At 45.2% G+C, this 22,635-nt stretch overlaps 2 protein-coding genes across 2 annotated transcripts in view; both read right to left on the minus strand.

The window, feature by feature from the left end:
- Positions 1-13,998: 13,998 nt before the first annotated feature.
- On the minus strand, positions 13,999-16,764 carry LOC108962639 (protein mono-ADP-ribosyltransferase PARP12-like). The gene is made up of 3 exons (XM_018918659.3): positions 15,914-16,764; positions 14,772-14,923; positions 13,999-14,332 (listed from the first exon to the last, which is right to left on the minus strand). The coding sequence occupies exons 1-3, from the start codon at positions 15,979-15,981 to the stop codon at positions 14,052-14,054; spliced, it is 501 nt and encodes a 166-aa protein (XP_018774204.2). The 5' UTR covers positions 15,982-16,764; the 3' UTR covers positions 13,999-14,051.
- Positions 16,765-18,770: 2,006 nt separating this feature from the next.
- LOC103819604 (cystine/glutamate transporter-like) overlaps positions 18,771-22,635 on the minus strand; it is a 32,301-nt gene continuing 28,436 nt past the window's right edge. The window contains 3 exon segments of the mRNA XM_050969687.1: positions 18,771-18,891; positions 19,414-19,492; positions 20,407-20,447. Coding sequence (XP_050825644.1) covers positions 19,421-19,492; positions 20,407-20,447 — 113 coding nt within the window. The 3' untranslated portion in view covers positions 18,771-18,891; positions 19,414-19,420.

Below are 22,635 nucleotides of genomic sequence, written 5' to 3' on the forward strand. Positions count from 1 at the left end.
AAACCTATCTACTAATTTCTCATACTCTGTTCAATTGTGACCAGGTTAGACACAAGAAAATAAACTACACATTACACCTTCAAAACAAAGAGCTAATCCACCAGGGTTTTGACTAAATACTTTTTCTGAATTTGTAGAAAATGCTCATGCCAACTGGAACCACTTATTTTTTTCCAGGAACATTCTGTTTTGGTGCTGTTTTGTTCCTTGGAAAACTTCAGATCTGGACTGGCATCTCTGGTTACTTCCCTTGAGCCCAAGTGATCCTGTCCTGTTCTCTCTCCATTTGTGAAATGATAGTGGTAGGTACCAAAACAAGCAGCTTTAGGTTCAGTTCAAGGATAGGATTAAATGTAGGTCTTCCATACCCTAGGGAAACAGTCCACTCACTCCCTCTGGCTGTGGTTAATCAACCTCTCAGATATCATGAAAAAAAAAAAAGTTGGCCTTCACCATTATGAATGAGAACATTACAGCTACAAGAAGCCAAACAGTGAAGAAAACATTCCCCCAACTCATGTTGTTCTACCAACAAAGAGCGTATGTACAACATGAACTTAAAATGGTTTGCTGTTTTTTTCCTAAAAAAGGTCACAGAATCTGATAGTTTTAAAAACAGCTTATATAAAACCAGACTTACAAAACAAAATTTGAATGCACCCCAAGTGTAAACCCCAGGTTTATAATAGCCATCATTATAATAAAAATCTTCCCAGTTGCTAGGTTTTCCTAATTAAAACATAAATCTTCTATAAACCAAGATCTAATTCCACAGGGCCCCAACCCTTTTACTTCATGTCCCCTCCCACTTTTGGATTTAGTTATTTTTCTTTCCATCGTAAATCAGGGAATCGAGCAGCCGGCTCCCGAGGAATGTGCCTGGGATCAGGGCTGCGCGGAAGAGGGTTTGCCTCCTGCCAAGGGGGAACCACCCACACGCTGCAAGAACGGCATGGGGGCCCAGCCAGCATCTGAATGGCTCCACTGCCACCCAGGGGAATGAAGTAAAGTGGACACAAACAGCTGGAAATGTTGCCTAAGTGTCAGGCTTCGAGTCCTCCAGAGCCTGCGGATTCTGTAATCCTTGTCTGCTGAAGCAGGGTTTCAATTTGTCGCGATTTGCTACTGGCTGGAAAAAAAACTTGATGCTACACAGACCAAGGTGTTACGACACTTCTGGTTATACCTCCCTGGTCACTCCCTAATGACCTGGCCAACACCCACTGGGGGTGCAATCGTGGCCTGGGATTTTTCAGAGCCCTCTCTCACTTTTTCATGGTCCTTCCCTCCTGTCCCAGCATGCTCTAAACTCCTCTGAGAGCTTGTCCATTAATACAAAGGAGCTATTGGATTCTGAGGAGCACATTTCTTCCGCCCAGAGAACATCTACAATCCTAAGCAAGATGAAGCAAAGCTGTGCTATGACACTGGGATTTAAGAATAAGGTGTCCAGCTGGAAAAGAGAAGGTGAAATTGTTGTTCTTTATCAAGTGCACATTTATCTTTCTTGTGCACTGACTCATCCTCATAGACAAGCCCTGGTGTTACTGTAGTGAGTCATCAAAGCAACTTTATTTATAATCACTCTGCCTGATGTTTCAAAAACACACAAGACCTGAACCTTATTATAGCAATACTGAGTTGATGGTCTCCCAAAGCTCATGCTTTGATTTGAAATTCAAGAGCATGACAGTTTTAAAGGAGAAACAGTCCTATGAATAGTGAGCACTGAGGCTCAACCTCCAGATCAGATCATCAGCTGTCATTTAGGTCAAACTAAAGGTACAGTGGATAAACAAATATTTCTGTACACTGGCCATTTAGATACACAGTACCACGGTGTGAATGGACAAAACTGTGTCCCCTACAAAGCTCCCCTGCTCAACCATCCCTGTCCCTCTTATAGCTGCAGATTTCGGAGTAACAGGTTTGCAAACTAACAAAACCAGTTCCTGGTCTCAGGCATGTTCTTTAAATTTACTTGATGCAAGCTGTTACGGACTACAACTTTTCCCAACCTAGTGTGCAGATGTGAAGAGATATTTACGTACCTCATATCCTATTTCAGGCAGTGCTGGATGGTCCCAGTCTGAAGGGAACGTGTGTGAAGGACCATCTGATTGACTGTTTGAAACAAGTTTGAGTAAGACTAACAAACTCAAGGGATTTCCACAAGAGAGCCTCCTGGTCATGTTTCAGGGACTGCCTCAGAAAACTTCTGTCTTTATATTCTGTATAAACTGTTCTCTTTTACAAGCTACAAGTAAATGTCCATTGTTACAGTGCAGCTCTGCAGCAAGAGGCTTCACATTGGGCTTTCAGCTAAATGTCAGCTTTTCCCTCCTTGCTTGGCTATGTGCTTTTAAACATGCCTAACAATATCATAACCTAGACCTATCTGAAGAAATTACCAACAGCTCTTCAAGCATGATCCCTGCATTACCTCCCCTTACCATGGCCAGGCCATACTGGCCTCTTCAGGCCAAAAAATTAAAAAGAAAATGTCGTGGCACAAATTGTTCACACAATCCCTGCTGAGACCCTAAGAAATTATTAAAACTATCCCTTTCCTGAACTGGGAGAGGAATCAGAGAAGGAAAAGATCACCTAAATCACAACAGATTATCAACATCTGCTTTTGCTCCCACTGGAAGACTAATTTTCTTCTCTTTTACTTATCTTGACTGTGCCTGTTCCAACACCACTGCACAAATTCCCCCTTACTTATATGTCTGCTTTTCCAGTCCCACTCTTCTGCTTGCTCTAGGCTCCAGCATTTAAAAAACATGATGTCAGCCTCATTCCCTGATCTTTCCAGCTCACCAGCAGGCTGCCTCAGCTGGACCTGCCCTTCCACCTTGTCACCAGTACCAGCCTTAACAGAAGAATATAGAACACAACTCTAGGAATGCCATTATGGTGTTTTTCCATCTCCAGCTGACTTTTCTGAACAACCCCAGCCACGTAACTTGTCATCAGCACAAAGTGGGAAGCTGCCCTGGCAGTCCCCAGGCCGCTGCGATGTCTCCTCAGTGCACTCCCCTCGCAGCATGCCTGCCACAGTGACAGGCTGCCAACGCTGTCAAACCCACCACCCAGCCTACCTGCACCCAGTCTACATCAGCAGATCAATGAGTCACTCTGAAGCAGGAGAGGACTCAATAAACAGATATTATTTTCCACAGTCAGGAAAATAATGAGCATAACACCCCATACCTTTTCTTGTTCTGTTTCCTACTGCCGCTTACTGCAGTGCTAGGACTTCTGTAGATTTTTATCATAGAATGAAGATTCAGGTGTCTCTGGACCATTTTTTGAAAGAGAAGATAAATGCACTATGAATGAGAAAGGATGTTTTGGTACCTGGGAATGCTTCCCAGGAGAGCAGATGCTATTGTGAAACACAGGGGGATTAGGCTCCTGCGCTGCTCCTACATCCAGCCCCTCCTCTGTTCCCTCCTGCTCCTGTTTCAGTCAGTAAGGAGGTATCTGTGCAGCCTTTTCCTGCTGTGGTGATTGCTTGAGGAGCTGATTATTCCAACTTCATGTTTTCTTCCCTTCACATAGAATCTGTCTCCAAAGCCACCAAGCCTTAGAGGGTTGCTGACCTGACTTCCAACCAGCACAAGCTCTTCTTCTAGTGTTAAAAGAAGAGACCCTCTCCTCTGTGATCTTGTGGTAATAGCACAGGAAAAACACTCGCTGGCTGCCTGAAATGCTGCCTGTGAAAGTTTCGGGGAGGATTGTGGGCATCTTTTTAACTGTGCCTCACTCCAAGTGGTGATGCAGAGCAAACATTTGGATCCTTTTATAGTGGTGTAAATGCCTATGACAAAAACAGACCTCTTTGAGCTGCAGAATCCTTCTCCAAGCCTCTAGACTCTGCCTTACTCACACTACATCTTTTTTCTTTTCCACTGATGTGACATAGCACGTCATATTTCAATCCCCATCCCAGGTGCTCTCAGTTTTGCTGCTTGCCAAAGATGCTCAGGAAAATTCCTGCTTCTCCTTATAACCCGGCAGCTGGTGCTGCCCACCAGACAGCAACACCAAATGATGCTTCAGAGGCTGGGAAAGCCCAGAGCCTGCAGAGGCCTCAGGAGCCTGGCTGTCTCTCCGGTGAATGCCAGATTCACCAGCTCCCCTGCAATGACGTGCCCAGATTATGCTGGATGACTCAGGCTCAGCTTTATCACCAGGGAAGATGTAAGGATAAGAACTCCCCACACTCACATACAAGAGCACAGTGATGGAGCAGATGAGAAGATAAAAGCCAGAAGGAGCTGCTGAGGTAGCGCTTGGTCACTGTCTGAGCATTGATCCCTGGTCTGCTTACAGCTCACTTGCTGTAATAAACTCTTTGTTTCCAGCTCCTGAACAAGGCCACCAGAGAAGCCATGCACTTCTTCCAACTCCAGACCTGAGGAGGAGACATCCTACCTACCCCTTGCTCCCTTGGACTAGTTTTGGAAGATACTATAGGGCAATGCACACCATCTCCTCTAGATGTGAAGGACATACACACTTTTTAATGTTTTAATCAGGGCTGCCTTCCACAGCTTACAGCCTCCTTCAAATACAACATACCATGAACAACCATCACTGCACACAACTTCTTTTTAAGTTCTGCACAGGATGTGTATGTACTATAGAAACTCAAATACAGCTCATAACTGGCTTAAGCTACTATGCCCCTGACTTTTTCCTTCCCTATTCCTCTCCCTGGAGACAATGGTTACAGAAGTTTGGGGTGGGGGGAGAAGGGGAGAAGGTTTCTGCTTGGAAAAGGCCTATCTGCATGGTACAGTCACACCCAAGGGAAAGCAGAGTCACCAACCTGTCACGCTCACTGTGCACCAGGATAAAATGAATTCATATAGAAAGTCAAATTACAGTGGACCCAACAACCACCTACAACGTGTGTGCACAAGAGGGACACCATATCCATCTTGAATTATCCAGCTTCATTCTCTTCAACATACTTGTATCCTAATTTCAGCCCTTTATTTCCTAATTATAAACATATTAGGAAGGTCCCATATTTACAATCTTAGCTCAGCATGTCATAATATCAAGGAGACAGAGACATTACTATAAAAAGTCTCTATGTGGACCACAGCCACCAGTTTTGATTCGTTCACAAAAACTGCTTCCATTCTCTTTATTTTATGTTTCACTTCCTTCCCCTTCCCTTCTTCCAGTGTTAATAGATGCTGCCTGTACCCCATGAAATGTTCCCTCATTGCTTTCACATTCAAGCATAAAAAGACTTTCAATGGCATTTTGGGAAAGAAGCTTCATAAAAGTTAGTTCTCCCATAAGTATGTCAAGAGGTAAGTACACAGATTTTTTTACCTTTGAAGTCTCTCTTGTATTTCTGTGAATCCACTTGAAATTCAAAATGTGGAGATGAATCTGAAACCATAGCACCACAACTGCAGAAGTTATAGGAGCAGCATCTTGTTCTGGACGGAGAGATATTTGTTAGCAATTGGCTTTGGGCCACAGAGGTGTCACAGACAGAATCTTGGATTTAGCATCTATCTGGGGAGAAGCCAGTGATTTAAACCAGGCAGATCATGGCCTTGTCTCTGAGCTGTGTCAGGGCTCCTCTGATGTGTTTCATGGAATTTTAGAAATATTTAGCATAGAACAGAATTTTAGAAACTATTTTAGAATAGTTTGGGTTGGAAGGGACCATAAAGATCATCTAGTTCCAGTCCGCCTGCCATGAGCAGAAACACCTTCCACAGACTGCTCAAAGCTCTGTTCAATCTGGCCTTGAACACTTCCAGGGATGGGGCATCCACAGTTTCTCTGGGCAACCTGTGCCAGTGCCTCTCCACAGTCTCAGTAAAGAATCTCTTCCTAACATCTAATTTTAGCTTACCCTCTTTCAGTTTAAAGCAGGTTGGAGGGTCTCTCATGTCCATCTCTTCTCTCTGTGTCTCCCAACCAAGGACCCCTGGTGGCTGCAGTGCCATCTGATTACTTGTGCATGTCGCCTCCCTTCACCCCTGCAGTGCCACTCTCCTTGCTCCCTGATGCCCTTCACCCTCCTCTGACTGCTCTCAGAGGTGGAATAGAGGCTCCCCAGAAGAAGAAATTGCAAATCCTGGCTCTGGAGCTATTTCCAAATGAGCTTATAGATGGTGATGGCTCCTGTTTTGATAGTTTTTATGGGAAAAGCAGGTGATTTTCTGGGATTTGTTTTTCAGCAGAAGTATGCAGAAAGTGAGCTCTTCTCACACACCAGAATTTTCAAATTAAAATGAGTCTTCAACAAATTCCCAAGCCATCTGTAAAGGCAGCCTGTTTTCAGAGCTGTGTTTCCTGGGAGCATTGAGGAAAATAAAAAAAAGGCAAAAAATGTGTGATGTGATGAAGAAAGCACTGGGAGAATATCTGCACCCCTTTTATTAAACAAAGCTGGCAGGTGCTAAGTTCAAAGCAAGACAAAGGAAAGGCTCCCTCAAGCAATATCCCGTTCAGCTGTGGAAATATTTGCTACAAGATGTTGTGGAAGATAAAATTTTATACCAATTTAAAAAGTGATGGAATAATTACTGAAAGAAAGACACATCCAGGGTTATTACATATACAGATACCAACTGTGGTGCAGGAGATCTCCAAGCCAAAGTTTGCTGCAGGCAGGCAGAGCAGTTTGGAAAAGTATTGCTACAAGTCTGCCTTGAGCTTCTGATTTTGTTTGGGCACCTCTATCATGCAGTGCTAGGGACAGGCTGTGGTACACCTCTTGTCCCCATATGATACAGTCTCCTACATTGTGGGGTAAGGAGAGCAGGAAGGGAGCGACTGGCACCGGGTGCTGCTGGGCGTGAGGGGGAGATGTTCACTTGCTCTCTGTATTCAACCCAGTGGTTGTGCCCATCGGGCAGCTTTCCATCCTGCCTGCATAGAGGGCCGTCAGTGATGGGCAGATAGTGCAGAACGATGGGCACGGGCAATGGCAGAGGCAGATGATGTTCTGACAGTGCCAAAAGCATTGGCAATAGCCCTGCAGCCCTCCGGTGCGCTCTGCTCTGCAGCGCGCCCTGCCTCACAGACTCTCCCGCAGCTCTGCCCCCTGAGGGCCCCGCTCCTCACTAATCCGCACCTCGTGCTCAGCAGCAGCGATACAGCCGGGACTTTCCGGGGAGGGGGCGCCGACCTGCCTGCCGTGCAGATGCCCATGAGGGACGGGACCCTGAAAATCCTGCGCTGCTGTCAGTTCGCCCTCAGCCGGGCCCGCCGCAGGGTGCCGGAGCTGGGCCCGCTCCTCCGGCCTGCCCGCCCGGCGGCGGCTCCGAGCTGGGCAGGCACCGCCACCTAGGGACAGGGACAGGGACAGGGCTCTGGCTGGGGCTGGCGGCTCCGGGAAGTGTCCCGACAGCGCTGCGGGGACTCCTTCTCCGCCCGGCACCGGCGGAAACGCAGGGAAATTCGGCTCACCTTTTTGAGACGCGCTTAATTTGTATTCTCCTTTTGTTGTGTGCCATCTCCACTTTCAGTGTCAATCGCGATGACTCTGAACGCACACATCAAAACCTGTCTGACAGCCGAAGAACAGATCGTCACCTTGTTTTGCCCTGTTTCAAGGAGCAGTTTGCCTCTTGGAGATACCCAGACCAAAAGATCGAGGGACCCGGCCCAGTCAGTCCTGCGGCCATGTTCAGGGGCTTCCCAAAACCACCCTCAGCTCCCATCCTGTACATCTCCCTCTGCTTGGGCTGTGTCCTTCCTTGCACTAACATCTGCGCTTATCCTTGTGCCTGCTTAGCACATTCTTTCCACAGTCCCCTCCATGCTGCTGTAGCACTGACTGCTTAAAATCAGTAAAGAGCTCCTCACTCCTCCTGGGTCCTGGCCTGCAAGCCTTGCCTGTGCAGAACGTGCTATGTTGCAGCACCAGTCACATCCCACCTGCATTAGAGATCAAGCAGACAGATGCTTCACTTTTGAAGCTGATTTCATACTTCCAATAATTTGCTTGAAACTGGAGAGTGCCAGTCTGGTCAGCCTGAATTGCCTTCTCTGACTGTGTAGAGGTTAAAGCAGGAGCACAGTAGTTAGGACACTTAAAAAAAAAAAAAAAAAAAAAGGACTTATCCATCAGAAAAACAATTGGCTTAAAAGACCTGCAGAACAGCATTTTATTTGCTAACCAGATGTAATTGCCTACAACTTGGAGTTTCCCAGTGCATTCCAGCTGAACTCCACCTCCCATCACAGAACACATGGTTGGGGACTGGTGGGGTGGTGCCTCCCCAGAGTCCCATCCATCTCTGCAGTCTGTGCTGCTTTCTGCCTTCTCCTCAGCCCTTCTGGAAAAGATTAGAGAACATCACCACAGCTCTCAAAATGGTCTCCAAATGATTCAATTGTCAGCACATAGGAGAGCTTTCTGGCACTGTCTTCTGCTGTAAGTTAGGATTTGCAAAAGGAAAGAGCACTCTCCTCATAGATGCACAGACAACATACTAAAAAATAATAAAAGAAATGTTGGGAGGCTCTGGTTTGCTTAAGAAAATAAACAACATCCAGGCCTCAGCCTCTGAAGGTCCTCTCATGAATGATATAAGTTATGAGATGATGCAGAATACATCAAAATGCATGTGGGGAGACTCTGAGGCAAGGCACAAGACATGCAGAGAGCACACAGACAGGGAGTGAGAAGAAAAAACTTGTCAACTTCTGGCAATTTGCTTAACGGTAGTCTTGAGAAGGAAACCCAAACTCTGTCCAGCCTCCAAATCCTCAGGGAAGAAAACAAGTCCTAAAAGGTTTGGATTTTCTTTTTGCCTGTGCTCAAACCCAGGCATGCCATTTTCTGCCCTCTGAGTGTGCCAGCCCACAGAACAGGCACTGAGCAGACACCTGAGCTTGGTTAGTTAACAATAGTATTATTTGGTTGTTACCCATGTTTTACCTGTAGAAGTCAACACCTCTGAATTTGCCTAATGAAAAGGCAAGTTTTTGTTTATAAGTTCCCCAATAAAACCTCCACAAGAGTGGGAATAGATCACCTGGCTATCCAGTCCATGTAGCTTATGCCACTGCAAAGAGCTGCTTCTCTTGATGAACAACAACTTTCACAATCATCTGGAATTAACAGTCATTAGAGGATTATGTTAATTTTTATGTTGGTTGATGGCATTTAGATAGAGAAAAGTCCTGCAAGTTGTCTTCCCAGTTATGTAATGCAGCTTGTTTACTTATGAGTGTCATTAATTATGTTTCAGCTCAGGAAACTGCCTAGATGCCACATGTTAAAAGAATTGAAAGTTGAGGGGAAGAAAAAAAAAACAATCCAAAGGTCAGTCTGGGAAGGAAAAGAAAAGCCAGTAATCAAGACATGTCACTGAGTTACTCAGACTGTTCAGGCATAGCAGCAGATTGAGAAGATCCTGATAGGAAAACTGTATTTTGGTAGCACTGTCTCAAAGTTTAGGTTTAGTTAGCAGCCTACAGTGAAATTAATCACATTTCTGACTAAGGAAATGTACAGAGGACAGTTTGTTAGTAAGGAATTTAACTTGCTCAGTGAAAAAAACCCAACCAAACCAACCAACGACCAGAAAATCACACAAAAAAAACCCAAACAAACAAAAAAGGATTTTTTAAGATATTAGGGTTGATGTGAGGGCCTTCAGTCAAATAAGTTATGTGAAGGCAGAGGTCGTGTCACTGGTAAAATGAAGTCATATTGTAAGATAATCAAAGAGGAAAAAGGATATGAAAAAAGACTCTTAGAAGAACTTGCTTGAACTGAGAGACAAAACAAAGGTCAGCTGGCTTTCAGGACAGCAGAATGGATGACAGCTTGAGATGGATGCTACAGAACATAGTAAAAAAGCCCCATAAACCTGCAGGAATTTTTAACAGAAAAGCAAACTGGAAGTTGCAAGGGTCTATCTGCAAAATTCATTCAGAAAGAGCCTGCAAGAAGCAAGAATGAAGGGCGCACAAATTGTTTAAGCAGAGACCAATGTGACTTCCAACACCTGCTTTGGACTTAGTAAATGGAAAACAATATTGAAAATAAAATTCAGTTAAGGAGACCAAAGCTGAAGATACAGACCAAGAAAAATTATTTACAGAACACACACTGAAATAAAACTTCTCCTTGGGAGTGAGTAAAGACAAAGCTTCCTCCAGTGGTGGGGATATCACGTGTAGACATTTCCCAAGCATTTCTAAGTTGAGCACTGGCACACCAATTAATGGGCCCTCTGACATCGCTGGAAACCATCTGGAAGGGAAATCTAAGCTTATTAAGAACAGATGGATAAGAATCAGGTCAGCCTTCCCTATTGCTCCTATTTGTAAGCTAGATATAAAAGTAACCCTGTAAAGACAGTTTGAGTTGCTCTGGGAAATCATGCCTAGGACTCAACATGCCAGACAAGAGGCACTGAAAAAGAACAGGAACAACCAGAAAAAGCTGTTGGCTGAGATCTGTCTCCTACAGGCCCCTAACTAAAGACTCCTGCCCTTCCCCAAACCTTCAGCCCCCATCATTACCACAGTGATCTGGGTTCATTATTCCCTCAGTCTATGAAACAGCTTTGTTAAATAATGTAATTGTTGAGCATGCCATGCCAAGAACAATATCTGTGTTTTCTTCACCTGGCACCCATACAGTGGTCATGCCAGGTTATGGGGCTCAGGTTGATTTTTAACAGTTTGAATGTTTTGGAAAATAATATGTCATTCGGCACATTCAATCAAGCATGAGGTTTCTGCAGTTTAATCATCCTGTAATAAATTCTGTCAAAATTGTTAAAAGGTTTCTTAAAAATACTGAGAAGTCAAACTCGGCACCAGTAAATGAAAAGAAAGCCTGAAAACTTGCTGAGGTGTTATTTAATAGAAAGCCTACACCAGTTGCATGAATATGTAACCAACTGTGTTAAAGCTAGGCATGCTGTGAAGCCCTAAGAGAACCACAATAAAATCAATTAGAAATACATTATGATGAAAAGATCACTTGAGCTAACATCCTTACAGGCGAAGACAGTATATTTGAACACATAGAAAAAATACGTTATTTATATGAATACAAAATGCATCCATTGATCCTTATGAATAGTTGCTTGTTCCTGAAAAGCAATTGCTAGAGAAATGACTGGAGAAGCTGCTGATGCCCATAGCAGCCTGTCCAGGAGATGACAAAGAGAGGCTGCTGCTGCAGAACAAGCCCACTGCAGCACTGCCCATCCTGTGTCAGTCTGGCTGAGCTAGGAAGAAGCAAACCCCTCAGAAGTCAGTGTTCCTCAGGCCAGACCTGTCCCATCACCATCTTGCTGACTGTGAAACTGTCAATCACATGCATGAGTCAGAAACAATTTAACCCTTTTCTCAACAGATCTTAATTTTTTTCAGGGGAAAAAAAAGTGAATGAAAAGCCAATAGATCCATGTTTGGTGCCTCCCAACTAGCACACACATGGCTAGTGTGCAAGCATTTCTCATCTAAAAGGGTGCTGAGGAATGCTTTCTGCTTAGTATTTTGAAGGCACCCGGGTACTCCAGAGGCAGCCAGACGTTCAGGTTGGGAAGAAAATTTAGCAAATTTATGATCCTGAACAAAAGTCCCATGAAAAAGTATTCATAGATTAAGTTGACTTTCACTTTTTACTAGCAGTTTTTGCTCTCAGTGCCTCACTGGCTGAAACATTCCCGAGTCTTTTAGCTTTAGATTCCCAGATCTGTTTGGGCTAGAAGTTCAGGATCATCATATGCCAGTTAAAAATCATGCTGCAGCCTGCTCAGTTCTCTGTTGGTGTTGACACAAGCAGAACTGGAAACTGCTCATGCTGAATACCATATTTTGGGTTTGGGTTTTGTGGGGGTTTTGGCTAGGTCAGTTTTCAAGCAGGTGAATTCCCTGCATCTGCTCCCCCCCATCCAGCAGTGGCATGGGAGAAAGAGCAGCAGCACCCACCTGGAGTCAGGAGTGCTCCTTTGAGCAGTAGCACAAAGGGAGAGTTGCAGAGGGTGACCCTGAAGGAGCACAGGTTCCTCAAGGAGAACTTCCACGTCATATCTGGTACTCCAGCACCTGCAGGGCCCCAGCAGTGCCATACCACTGCACACTGTTACAGCTGCTCACACCAGATCCTGCCTGATCTTCTTGATATAACTCCCGGCACCTAATTCTGGAGGCAGCTGGAGGCTGTAAGAAACTCTCCTTGTAGTCAGAAATAGTTTTCACTTACTGGAAAATCTTATTTTTCTTCCAAACTGTGCATGTTTGCACCTGTCCTCTGTTCTCTGTCTGGTTTCTTCTTTTTCAGATCAATAACCCCCCCTTTTCCTGTGGCTGGCCTGCTTCTCAGCAGGCTTTTCCTTACTTTCTCCTGCCTCTGATGAATTTGGCAATCATACTCTGAAGCCCACCTTGCTGGAAATAACTTTCTCCCACATGATGGGTGGTTTCTTCTGTCATGGAGGAGAAGAATGGGGGAAGATGATTTATACACAGACATCATTCTATAGAGTATTTTGTATAATAGCAAAACTCTTCCCAAACCCTCCATCTCCCAGCTCCTGTCCTGCCCAAAGGCTGCATGTCCAAGCCCCCTTAAGCTGATGAAGCCATGGAAAAAATCTGTGGAATGTTGCAAGGACCAGTGTAGGGTGACAGCTGAAAATGGTCACTGTTCAGTCCCTTCCCATCCACTTTAAGTCACTTCAAGTGACTTTCATTTTTACTTCCTGACTGTGTGGAAAGTTCTCTGCTCACCTGTGACTGACAAGACTAGATCACTAATTTGCAAAATAACAACCTTTAGGCTTCTGCAAAAGCAGTGAGACATGGAATTGCATGAATAAGTGTAGCTTAGGGACTAACTGCAGTCTTTCAAAATTCTCTAAAGGCACTGATTGTGCCTGAAGATAGCAGCTTTAGGAAAGCTGATGAGATCCTACACACAGCCCTCCTCTTGGTTCCTCCCAGCTGTGGCACACACAAGTGAACTACTTGTGACCCCTCTGCTGAATTACACCTTACACCTCACGATTGTTTTAAAATGAACCATTCATTTTGCTTCCATGCTGTCACTCATCCCAAGTGTTATCCCATTATTCACCAAGTTTCAAGTACTATGACCACAATTCAAGCTTTCCCCACCATCCATCCTAGCTGGAGCACACAACACTGAGGCACTTTTCCATCATCAGAAATGCCAGGCAGCAGCAGGGTAATCCAGAACAGCCACCACCAGTGCCAGCCTGCAGGGTGGCAAGGAGGTGGCCATGCCAGCAGCCAGCCCTCACAAAGTCCTTGTGTCTCACTGCTCACTGCTGCAGGAACTGGCTCTGCAGCCCTGGTGGGACACTGCTGTGTGCCATTATTCAGCTCACCATAGACTTCCTCACTGCTGGTGTCATGGTATGGTGGGGATCTGACTTGAGCAGCTGCCATATCCCTGTTTTCTTGACCTAAATCCAGTGGGAACAGAGGAAGGACAGGGTGTCACAGACACATGCAGACTTGACACAGCAGAACAAGGTAAGAAGAAATGTCAGCAATGTGATCAGGAAACAAAGCAAAGTTCTTTGTCAGCATTACTTACAAAGCCTTCAGGATGAGGAGCTTCCTGCAATTTACTTCAAAGACAGGCCATGATTCCTCTCTGGAGCACCATGGTGTAGGTACTTTCACTTTTCCTTCTTCCACATTCCCTGCCCAGCCTCCCTTTGGCATATCAACACCATCACTGGCAGGAATCAACCCAAAGTGACCATATCAGTGGATCAAGGTCATTTAAACTCAGCAGGTGTCACTGCATCATGGTATGCAAGGCAGGTACATCCCCATTCCAGGCTAGAGATATGCTGAATGCTAAAGCTTGGCACTGCTTCTGGGGAAAGAATAGCCCCTAACAAAAACCTGTGCCCCCCCAAACAATCAGGGGATTGATACTGGTTCACTGCACTACAAAGAATTCTAAAGCTACAACTAAAATTGAACAAACATTCTTTAAAAAAATGTACTGAAGAGTAATTTATTCAGTGTGAATTCAAAAGACATTCCACCATTCATTACAGGGCAACACAGCTGGTCTCAAGGCTGTACTCCAAGATATAGGCAGGGTAAATTTGCTGCTTCTCAAAGATGACAAAGATGGAAGGGTCTGTCGGGTCATCCACGCAGCTGTCATAAAGTCTGTTTGAGTTTTTGTCTCTGGGTGGAGGGCGGCAGTACTCCGGGTTCCCCTGCACAAAGTCTCCAGCAAGAACCTGAGCTACGAACATGCTGTAGCGCCCACCTTGAGAGGAGCAGAACTCATGGGAATAGCTGGCATCTCTGGCAAAGTAGCTTCCTAGGTAGTAGAACAAGCCACAGGTCAGACAATACACCAGCCAAGGGACAAGCACATGCTACCAGCTCCTTGGCAGCCAGCAATCCAACAAGCCCAGCTAGCCCTACAAGGTGGGAGAACATTCTTGCCAGGGGTTGCCACACTGGCTTATTGTAAAGTACCGACCAACTCCAGTCCACATTTCACCATCGGCCTCCCCATCCTACCTATCCAAGAGCAGGTACCTGAGGCAAAGAGAGGTGGTTTTAGTCCTTCCTGGAATGGGATTGCTGCAGTGGGTGCTACCTAAAGCAATGCAGATGTAGTACACAGGTGACCGTGCCCTAAAGGCAGCAGTATGTGGGTCAGGAACCATCAGTCATTTCAAATCCACATCCCCCAGGCTGGTTGGGGTCTGCAGTCCCTGCTGCTACAGCTCCTACACCCTTCTGCATTGTACCTTTTCCATACATTGTCCCATGAGTCCCACAGAGTCTCCAGTCAAAGTTCTGCTCACAGATGGCAGACACATGGGATGGACTTGTGCCATGAAACAGGAGCCTCTCATTCACCCCTTTCAGTTGATTGACCTTCTTCATCTTTTCTTTTTGCCTAGAAACAACACAATAACAAACAACAAAAAACCCAAACAAACAAACAAAAAAACCAAACCCAAACCAAACCAAACAAAAAAAACCACCAAAACCAAACGCAAACCAACATAACAACAAACAAACAAACAAACAAAAACAACCCCTACTTGTTTTCCTGGTTCAAACAAGGAACCAGGAAAATTTCCCAACTCAACTCCTCCCTACTTCTGGGTCATGGTGGAACATTGGTGCAAACCACTCTCGGTGGGGTTACTGCCTGCTTTGCACTTTTGCTGGTACCCTGCCACACAGCTGGCTCCTGCCAGCAAAACAAAAAGTTCTCAGCAGCACTATGCACTATGTCACCCACGACTTCATACCACATGAGAGAGTAAAGAGAAAAACATCTCTGACTAGGAATTGGTCAGTTCCCATGTTATATAAATCCTGAATACATAAATATGTTTATAAAACAGAGCTGTGTGAAGCTACAATGAAGATGGTATAATCTCTGCCCTTATCTTTATCACCAAAAAAAGTCTCCTCTTTTTTTTTTTTTTTTTTCCTAACTCCTATGTGGAAGAGGCTAAAACCAAAAGAATAAACCTGAAACACCAAAGCTCAGTTATGATGAAGGAAAAGAATTTACTTTTTGAATAATACTAGCAAGAATCACACACATATCTTGCTAGGGTTAAAAGGCTCACTTCTGCACACACAAAAGAATATGGATGCAATGCTAACAACTCGGTCACAGATAGAGGAGCACCAGTCCCCTTCCAGAACTGCCTCAGGGAAGCCTCAGCCTCAGAGAGCCAGGTTTTGGGGCAGTCATAAGTCTGGGCCACCAGCCAGACCTGGGCAGAGAGATGTGTGGCAGCCTCACCTCTGCTAGACCTCTGAATTTGGCAGAGTCTACATAGTCCAAATCTAGACTATGGAGGACAAGAGATCAGAAAATACCAGTCTTCTCATACAGTAAGGATAATGAAATAAAATAGATACAAACCACTGAAAAATGTCCCAAAGTGTTGGGTTCTGAATCCTCTGCAGTTGGTTGATGCAGTAATCTTTCATTGTCTTCTCAAACAGCCTCTTGATTTTTGTATATTCTTTGGAATCATTGCTGAGCTGTATCAACTGAAAATTTTTAAAGCACTAAAAATATTGTATTACTGAGAGTAACAACTCCCAGTCCTTTCAAAGGACTCATCAACCTTCTCACATCTGCTGAAAAGCCCTACCACAAAATCACAAGCTGCTTCTGCTTTTCTTATCAACCTTCCTTTACCATCACTCCCCATGTGGAAGCACAGGCACCAACTGAGGTAAACCAGTGAAATCCCAGACGAGCTTCTCTTTGAGGGTGCAACTCCACATCTGGACTATTTTTAGCTCAGAGTAACCTAAAGTTGAAATGCACAGCAGCATTCAGACTGAAGAAGAGTGAAAGTTTCCCCTTGATCTGATGCTCTACTCTACTCTGCCCTACAGGGCTAGTCTGCAGTTTTACCACAGCAAATAACACCCTGCTCCAAACTGACAGAGGAAATATTACCTTAAGATACAATTAATCTGGTTTATCAGGGAATGAAGTGCCTTGGGAGAGTGCAAAGCACAGGTATGAGCAGCAATGGCCTTTCTTACCCTGTGTGGTATTATAAAGGAGATGATACCATATCATTCTCAGAGAGCCTCCCAGGAAATGCACATCTGTTCTGAATATGAAACTGTCAGTCTTGTTTCACTTCATAGCTGCTTATTTTACAAGACACATTTAAAAGCTGGTAACATCTCAATCGCCTTGAATTATGGTCTTGGAAAAATCAGTGCAGGAGAGAGCTCTCCCTACCCACTGGAGAGCTGGAAAGTCCTACCTTGTACCCAATATCAGGTAGTGCCGTTTGGTCCCACTGTGGAGGATAGGCAGGATGTGACAGAGTCGTGTTTTGGCTACAGAATAGAAAAAGGAGCCAGTCAGCTGGTGATACTCCTAACCAAATCCCCCTTCAGGTGAATCTAACCACAGGCTCTAAAGCAGCCTTCAGGCGTCCATTCACAAGCTCTAGTTTGTTTTCTTTTTGAATGAACACACCTTAGGTTGAACCAATACTTTAACTGAACCCTCAGCTTCACATGCACTGTCTGCTGGTGAGTTGCTAAAGCAGAGACAGCTCTTACTAAAATAAATCAGTAGCACAAATAACATTTATAGCAGATATGTTCAAATTAAGCTGAACTTCTTTTAGAAAAAGCCATGAGATAGGGTATCTCAAGTAAGTGCCTCTAATTCAGTTCATTTCAGTGGATTTGCCTGTTCTGAGTTTTAGCTTATTCTCAGCTTTCCAAGAGATGACATTCACATGCACCACAGCTCTTGGGATTGGCAGTCCCTCACTCCTAATCACTGCACAGTTTATTTATTAGTGTTGGGGCATAAATAAAGGAATAAAAATTCCTGGCACGGTTGTGTCAGCCCTATGTGGCCTTGCCTCTCACAGAGAGAGCAGATCTGCTCTAGTGGTCTGTCACAGCTGCCAGAGATTGCCAGCAAACATCCCACCAGAGAGTTTTACAGAAGCGTTGCATAATTTACAAATACTGTCACTGCAAAATGTACTGTTAAACCAGTCAGGAAAAGATATCTAAAAATTAATTTAAGAAGTAGAAAATTGCATTCTAGGCAGGTAGGAGGAACTTCTTAGCAGAAAGGTGCTGTCCTCTAGAGACATTGTTAAACAATGAATGTGGATTACCTTTCATCTTGTCCATCTTCGGACTGTTTAGGCTGTCGAATAACAATTCTTTGAGTTTTAAAGAGCACATTTGTTTGGACCATGTCTTGAAAGAAAAACACAATAACTCAGTAATGAGATTGTCTAGGGACAGGCTCTTCCATGTTGAGTAAAAATAAAAGAGAAAGTAACCCTGAACATTGCATTGTGGTGCTCTCTCTATCCTAACCACCTCAGTGCAAACTTCATTCCCACTTGCACTGCTCCTACTTGGAGATCAGCAAGATCAACCAACTGCTAGCACAGGCTGTGAAGCTTGAAGGCAACCAAGCACCAACTGCACCTGCACTGGTATTCACATCCAGGCTGCTGGCCAGAGAAAATGATGGCACATCTGATGGCAGGCCTGCAGCAGGAAAGAGTTTTCAGTACAATGGGGGCCACAAACCTGGCTTTCCTGGCAGCACAGGGCTGCTCCATAGTGCTAAAAGCAAAGCCTGCCCTCCCTTCTTGGTCCTGTGACAGTATCACAGAGCACATGCCGTGTGACATGGCTAATTATCCATTGTTTCCTCCTTTAAATACCACTCTTTACTCATGCCAGGAAACATTTAAAGTTTGGAAAGCAAATGGGAGTTTTAAGATGGGAAAATAAATTGAAAACAGAAAAGCATTTTTAATTTTCCCATTTCTCTCTCTATGAAACCAGCCCTAAATTTTTCTTTGCTGCACTGTGCTTTCTCTCCCTTAAGGAGCTTCCAAGATGTTCAGTATAGGCTCACTTCTTCACCTTTTGACTTTTCAGTGCCTTTTTTTTCCCCTGACTTCTCATTCTTCTTTTTCAGGTGTATAAACACAAATGTATAAGCCAAGGTGCCATGAAGCATTTACTCTCAACTCTTCTTCTGAATGTACAATATTGTCAGGTATGTTTTTTTGACTACAGATGCCCAAGTGTAGAAGCTCAAGTGGGGCATGTCAGAAGTTTAGAGAAATTTATCTGCTGCTCAATTTCTGCTTGGAGAAAATTTGCAGGAGGAAGAAGAGCTGTTCAAAGAGATGCAGACATAGTGTGAAAACATTCAAGCCAGCTGTGCTATGAAAAGAAATTAAAACAAGGAGATACTTCACCTGCAAAGTCTAACTTATACTGCTGAGAACCAGCCCTGAAGAAAATAACACCATTCTTGTCAGCTTGATATTCATTCTCCAGAAATGCAGATGTTACAGTAGCAGTGGTGTGATCTGGGTGCTGCAGAAAGAGCAAGGAAATTATATGTATTAGAAACCACCCTTTGGTTTAGGCGCCACTGTGGGGAAATATCAATGTTTCCCTATGGCAGGAGAATGTTTTGAAGTCTCTGTGGCTTCAAGCATTTTGTTCCACAGAGATGGAGGGGTACCCCACCGAGCACAGCTGCTTCTAACAGCAGCAACAAAGAACCCCACAGCCTGTGTGGTCAGCTCCAGCCAAATGATGTTTGTCAGCTCTGGAAAATACACCCACTTCCCAAGCCAGTCCCTTGAAAGCTTTCACAGAGTTCCAGTCCTGCTTTGAGGGACAATTAAGGAGACAATTCCACCCAGGCATTGGAGCAGCACTGCAGGGGCACCCAGTGGTGCGTGTAGAACACACCAGCTGCAGAACAACACGCTCTAAAGAACTCTCCAAAAATGGCTTAACAAAAGCTTCTGGCATGAACAGCAGATGAATTTCACCTCTTTCCCATACTCAATCCACTCGTTGGAATCATCGAGCCAATACCAGACATACTCCATTTTCAGGAGCAGACAGATGAGTCAGGAGACAACACAAGTGAAGAGCTGATGGGCACCTGGCTGCTTGTTCTGCCCTGCATTGGAAAAGAAATCCAGATCAAAGTAGGGGTCTTTTCCAAAACTGTCAAATTGTGCAGTATCCCTGGTCTGATCAGAAATCTATTCACTTCTTGAAAAAGGAGACCCCCTTCAGCTGAAAAGTGCAGCTTTGCCCCAGAACTGAGGAACTGGTGTTTGGATATTAATGGGGCATGGTAAGCACCTCAGAAATTACCCTGACCTCTCTGGCTTGGACCTGTGCCATTGATTTTCTCCAAAAAGTATCTTCCTAAAAAACACATTTTAAGAAAATACACTTGATACCGAGATTCCCCTGCAGCCCATAGAGAAGGTCATGGTGAGACAACTGTGCCTCTGCAGCCTGTGAAGGTCCATGGAGCAGAGATCCACACAGCAGCCCATGGAGAAGGCCATGCTGCAGCATGTGGACTGGCTCTAAGGGAAGCTGCAGTCCATGGAGAAGAACCCATGCTAGAGCATGTTTATCCTGAAGGACTGCAGCCCATGGGAAATGAACCCTGCTGAAGCACAGGAAATTGTTGAGAATGATGGAGGAGCAGATGGCAAGTCTTACAGACTGAGAACAACATCCATTTCCCTTCCCCTCTCTCAGCTTCCCTCTTTCATTCCTGACTTTTCTACTCCCTTTGGTAGGAGGGAGTAGAAAAGTCAGGAATGAAAGAGGGAAGTTGAACCTGGGAATCCGTGCAGGGGGGAATAAGTGATCTAATTTTCTTTTCTCACAATTTAAATCTATTTTAATTGGCAATAAATTAACTTTCCCCATGCAAAGTCTGTCTTGCCCAGTGGTCACCTTGGCTTTATTTTAGATCATGAATCTTATTTTCTCCCTGATAAAGGAGAGTTCTGTTGAGGACAGGGAGTGAGAAACCCGCTCTCACTTGCAGGAGGGGATATTATTACTTACTAGCAAAGTCTCTACTCTGCACTCTGTCCTAGACACAGCACCTACAAAGAGAAGAAAATGAAACAGCCACCAATAATTCCAACTCATGGGATTTTACTTTGCTGCCTGCTGTGCTTCACCCTTAATTTAATCTCCCAGTTATGGAACCAGACAACACATTTTTAATGTAACTCACCAACTTACTGCCCCTACAACATTGCCTATTGTGGATCACATATCCATAGCCAAAAGCTGCCAGCCGTTGATCTTCCAAGGGTCTGTGACAGAGCTACTGTGAGCTGCCTGAAGAATCTGAACACGATATCGAAACAGAAACTGGAAATGATCATGTATCCAGCTCTGATGCCCTTTGTACTTTGGCAGGGATCAAGGGTATTCAGAGCAGGCCAGTCAGGGGAAATCATTACAGAAGCAGCTGCTTCATAGAGCTGTTTAGAGTGCAAAGGTCCCCAAAACAAAGGCGTGGCAGCCCTGCACTGCCAGAGCAAAGAGCAAGGAAGAGCCCAGCTCTCCTTCAGGCAGACCTCATTCCAGCACTGCCTGTGTACACAGTACACCAGCCAGGCCTGTTCCCAGAAAAATGCTCCGAACTATTCTTCTCTCCCATTGCAGGGCATTCAAGAGATCCAGCACTACCAGGAGATTTTTTGGACCTGGCTGTCACTTTTTTTCCCCTCTGCACAGCACCATGATGATGCTGCTATTGGCATGGCTGAAGAATTTGAAGTTGGCAGATTTGAAAGGGGGAATTTGAGGAGGGGGGTGAGGAGAGGGGAAATGGAAAGGAAACCAGGGAAGTGGGGTGGGATGATGTTCCCAGGCAGCTTTTTTCCACTGCTGCCCAACTCTCTCTTCCCTCTATCCCCACTCCAGATAACCCCTGCTAACCCCTGCCAGCTCCCCTGCCAAGACCTGGGGCTCCCAGTCTGCGCTAATCACATGAGCTTGGAAATCTGTCCACTTGTGACCTTCCTTCCTTTTCACTTTCCAGCATTTCTGCTCCATGCTGGGATTCTCCACGGATTAACTAACCCCAGCTAGAAATAAACAGAGGCAAAACACTTCAAAAGAAGACAGAAATGTTTTGCCAGCAAGACAGGTAGTGTCCTTCACACTTTGCTGAAGACCTCACTACATGGTCTTGTGCAACTCTACATTTGCTTTTTTTATCTTAACAGGAGTAACTTTATACAGAGAAAACTTTATACTTGAAAAGAAGCCTCATGCTACCTTTTCCCTTACACAAGAAAAAAAGATGAATGAATGAAGATACAAACACAACTTACAGTATGACAAAGTGCAAGCAGGTAGCCCTCCAGCAGAACTGAAAGCCAAGCCCACAAGCTATGAAAACCTGAACTTCCTGTGTGTCCAGCCCTCCTCTCTCAGCTGCACCCTGGAAGGCTGTCAGAGCCCAGCATGTGCCGCTTCCCTGGCACAGTTCTGTCCTTGGGCTGCCCAGTCACCACCCTCAGGAGCTGAGGGCATCAGCCTTCTTGTTGCCAGGCTGGATGAGCCTGCTCAACCCTTGCTCTGCATGGCAAAGGTGCCCCGGGTGCAGCAACACCTTCGAAAGTGAGCCAGAGCTGGCTGTGAGAGTGAGCAGAGCTGAGAGTTCCCTGTTAACTGCCCACAGCCCATCAGTACCTTGCTGTCTCCCTCACAGCCTCTCCGTGGAGCATGGGTGCCTCTCTGCCACTGACCCTTAAGGAAGTGGGGCTGAGTAACATTTCCTCCTGCTGGTTGCGACAGATGCATGCACATCTGCCAAGAATGAGCAGGCCAGGCAGAGCCCAGGGCTTTGGCAGATACAGCTGCAAAATCAGTGTCACTGCAAATCAGCAGAGTTTACCCCTGCTTCTGGGTTCCTGTTATTGTACTTACCTAGACCCAATTCCTCTCAGCCTTCCAATGGTTGGGGATATTCAGGACTTGCTCCTTTCTATAAGAAGCAGCTTCTGTTGGAACATCATTCTTGGAAAGCCAACAGCTGACGTTGTCTTGCAAAGTGTCCCCCCAAAACTCAGTGCAGGAAGTGGGTGTTGTCCATCCCGCTCTCCCCAGGGTTGTGTGGGCCCTGCTGGGGGGTTTGCAGCAAGCAGAGCCACACTGAGCCACACAAACATGTGTGTGCCAAGCACAGAGCCCTGCGAGACAGGCTCGCTCAGCCCTAGGAGCTCTGCACCATCCCAGGTGTTCTTGTTCCTGCACCTTGAAGTCTGATCCTGC

This window comes from Serinus canaria, chromosome 1A, assembly GCF_022539315.1.
Source record: "Serinus canaria isolate serCan28SL12 chromosome 1A, serCan2020, whole genome shotgun sequence".
NCBI lineage: Eukaryota > Metazoa > Chordata > Aves > Passeriformes > Fringillidae > Serinus > Serinus canaria.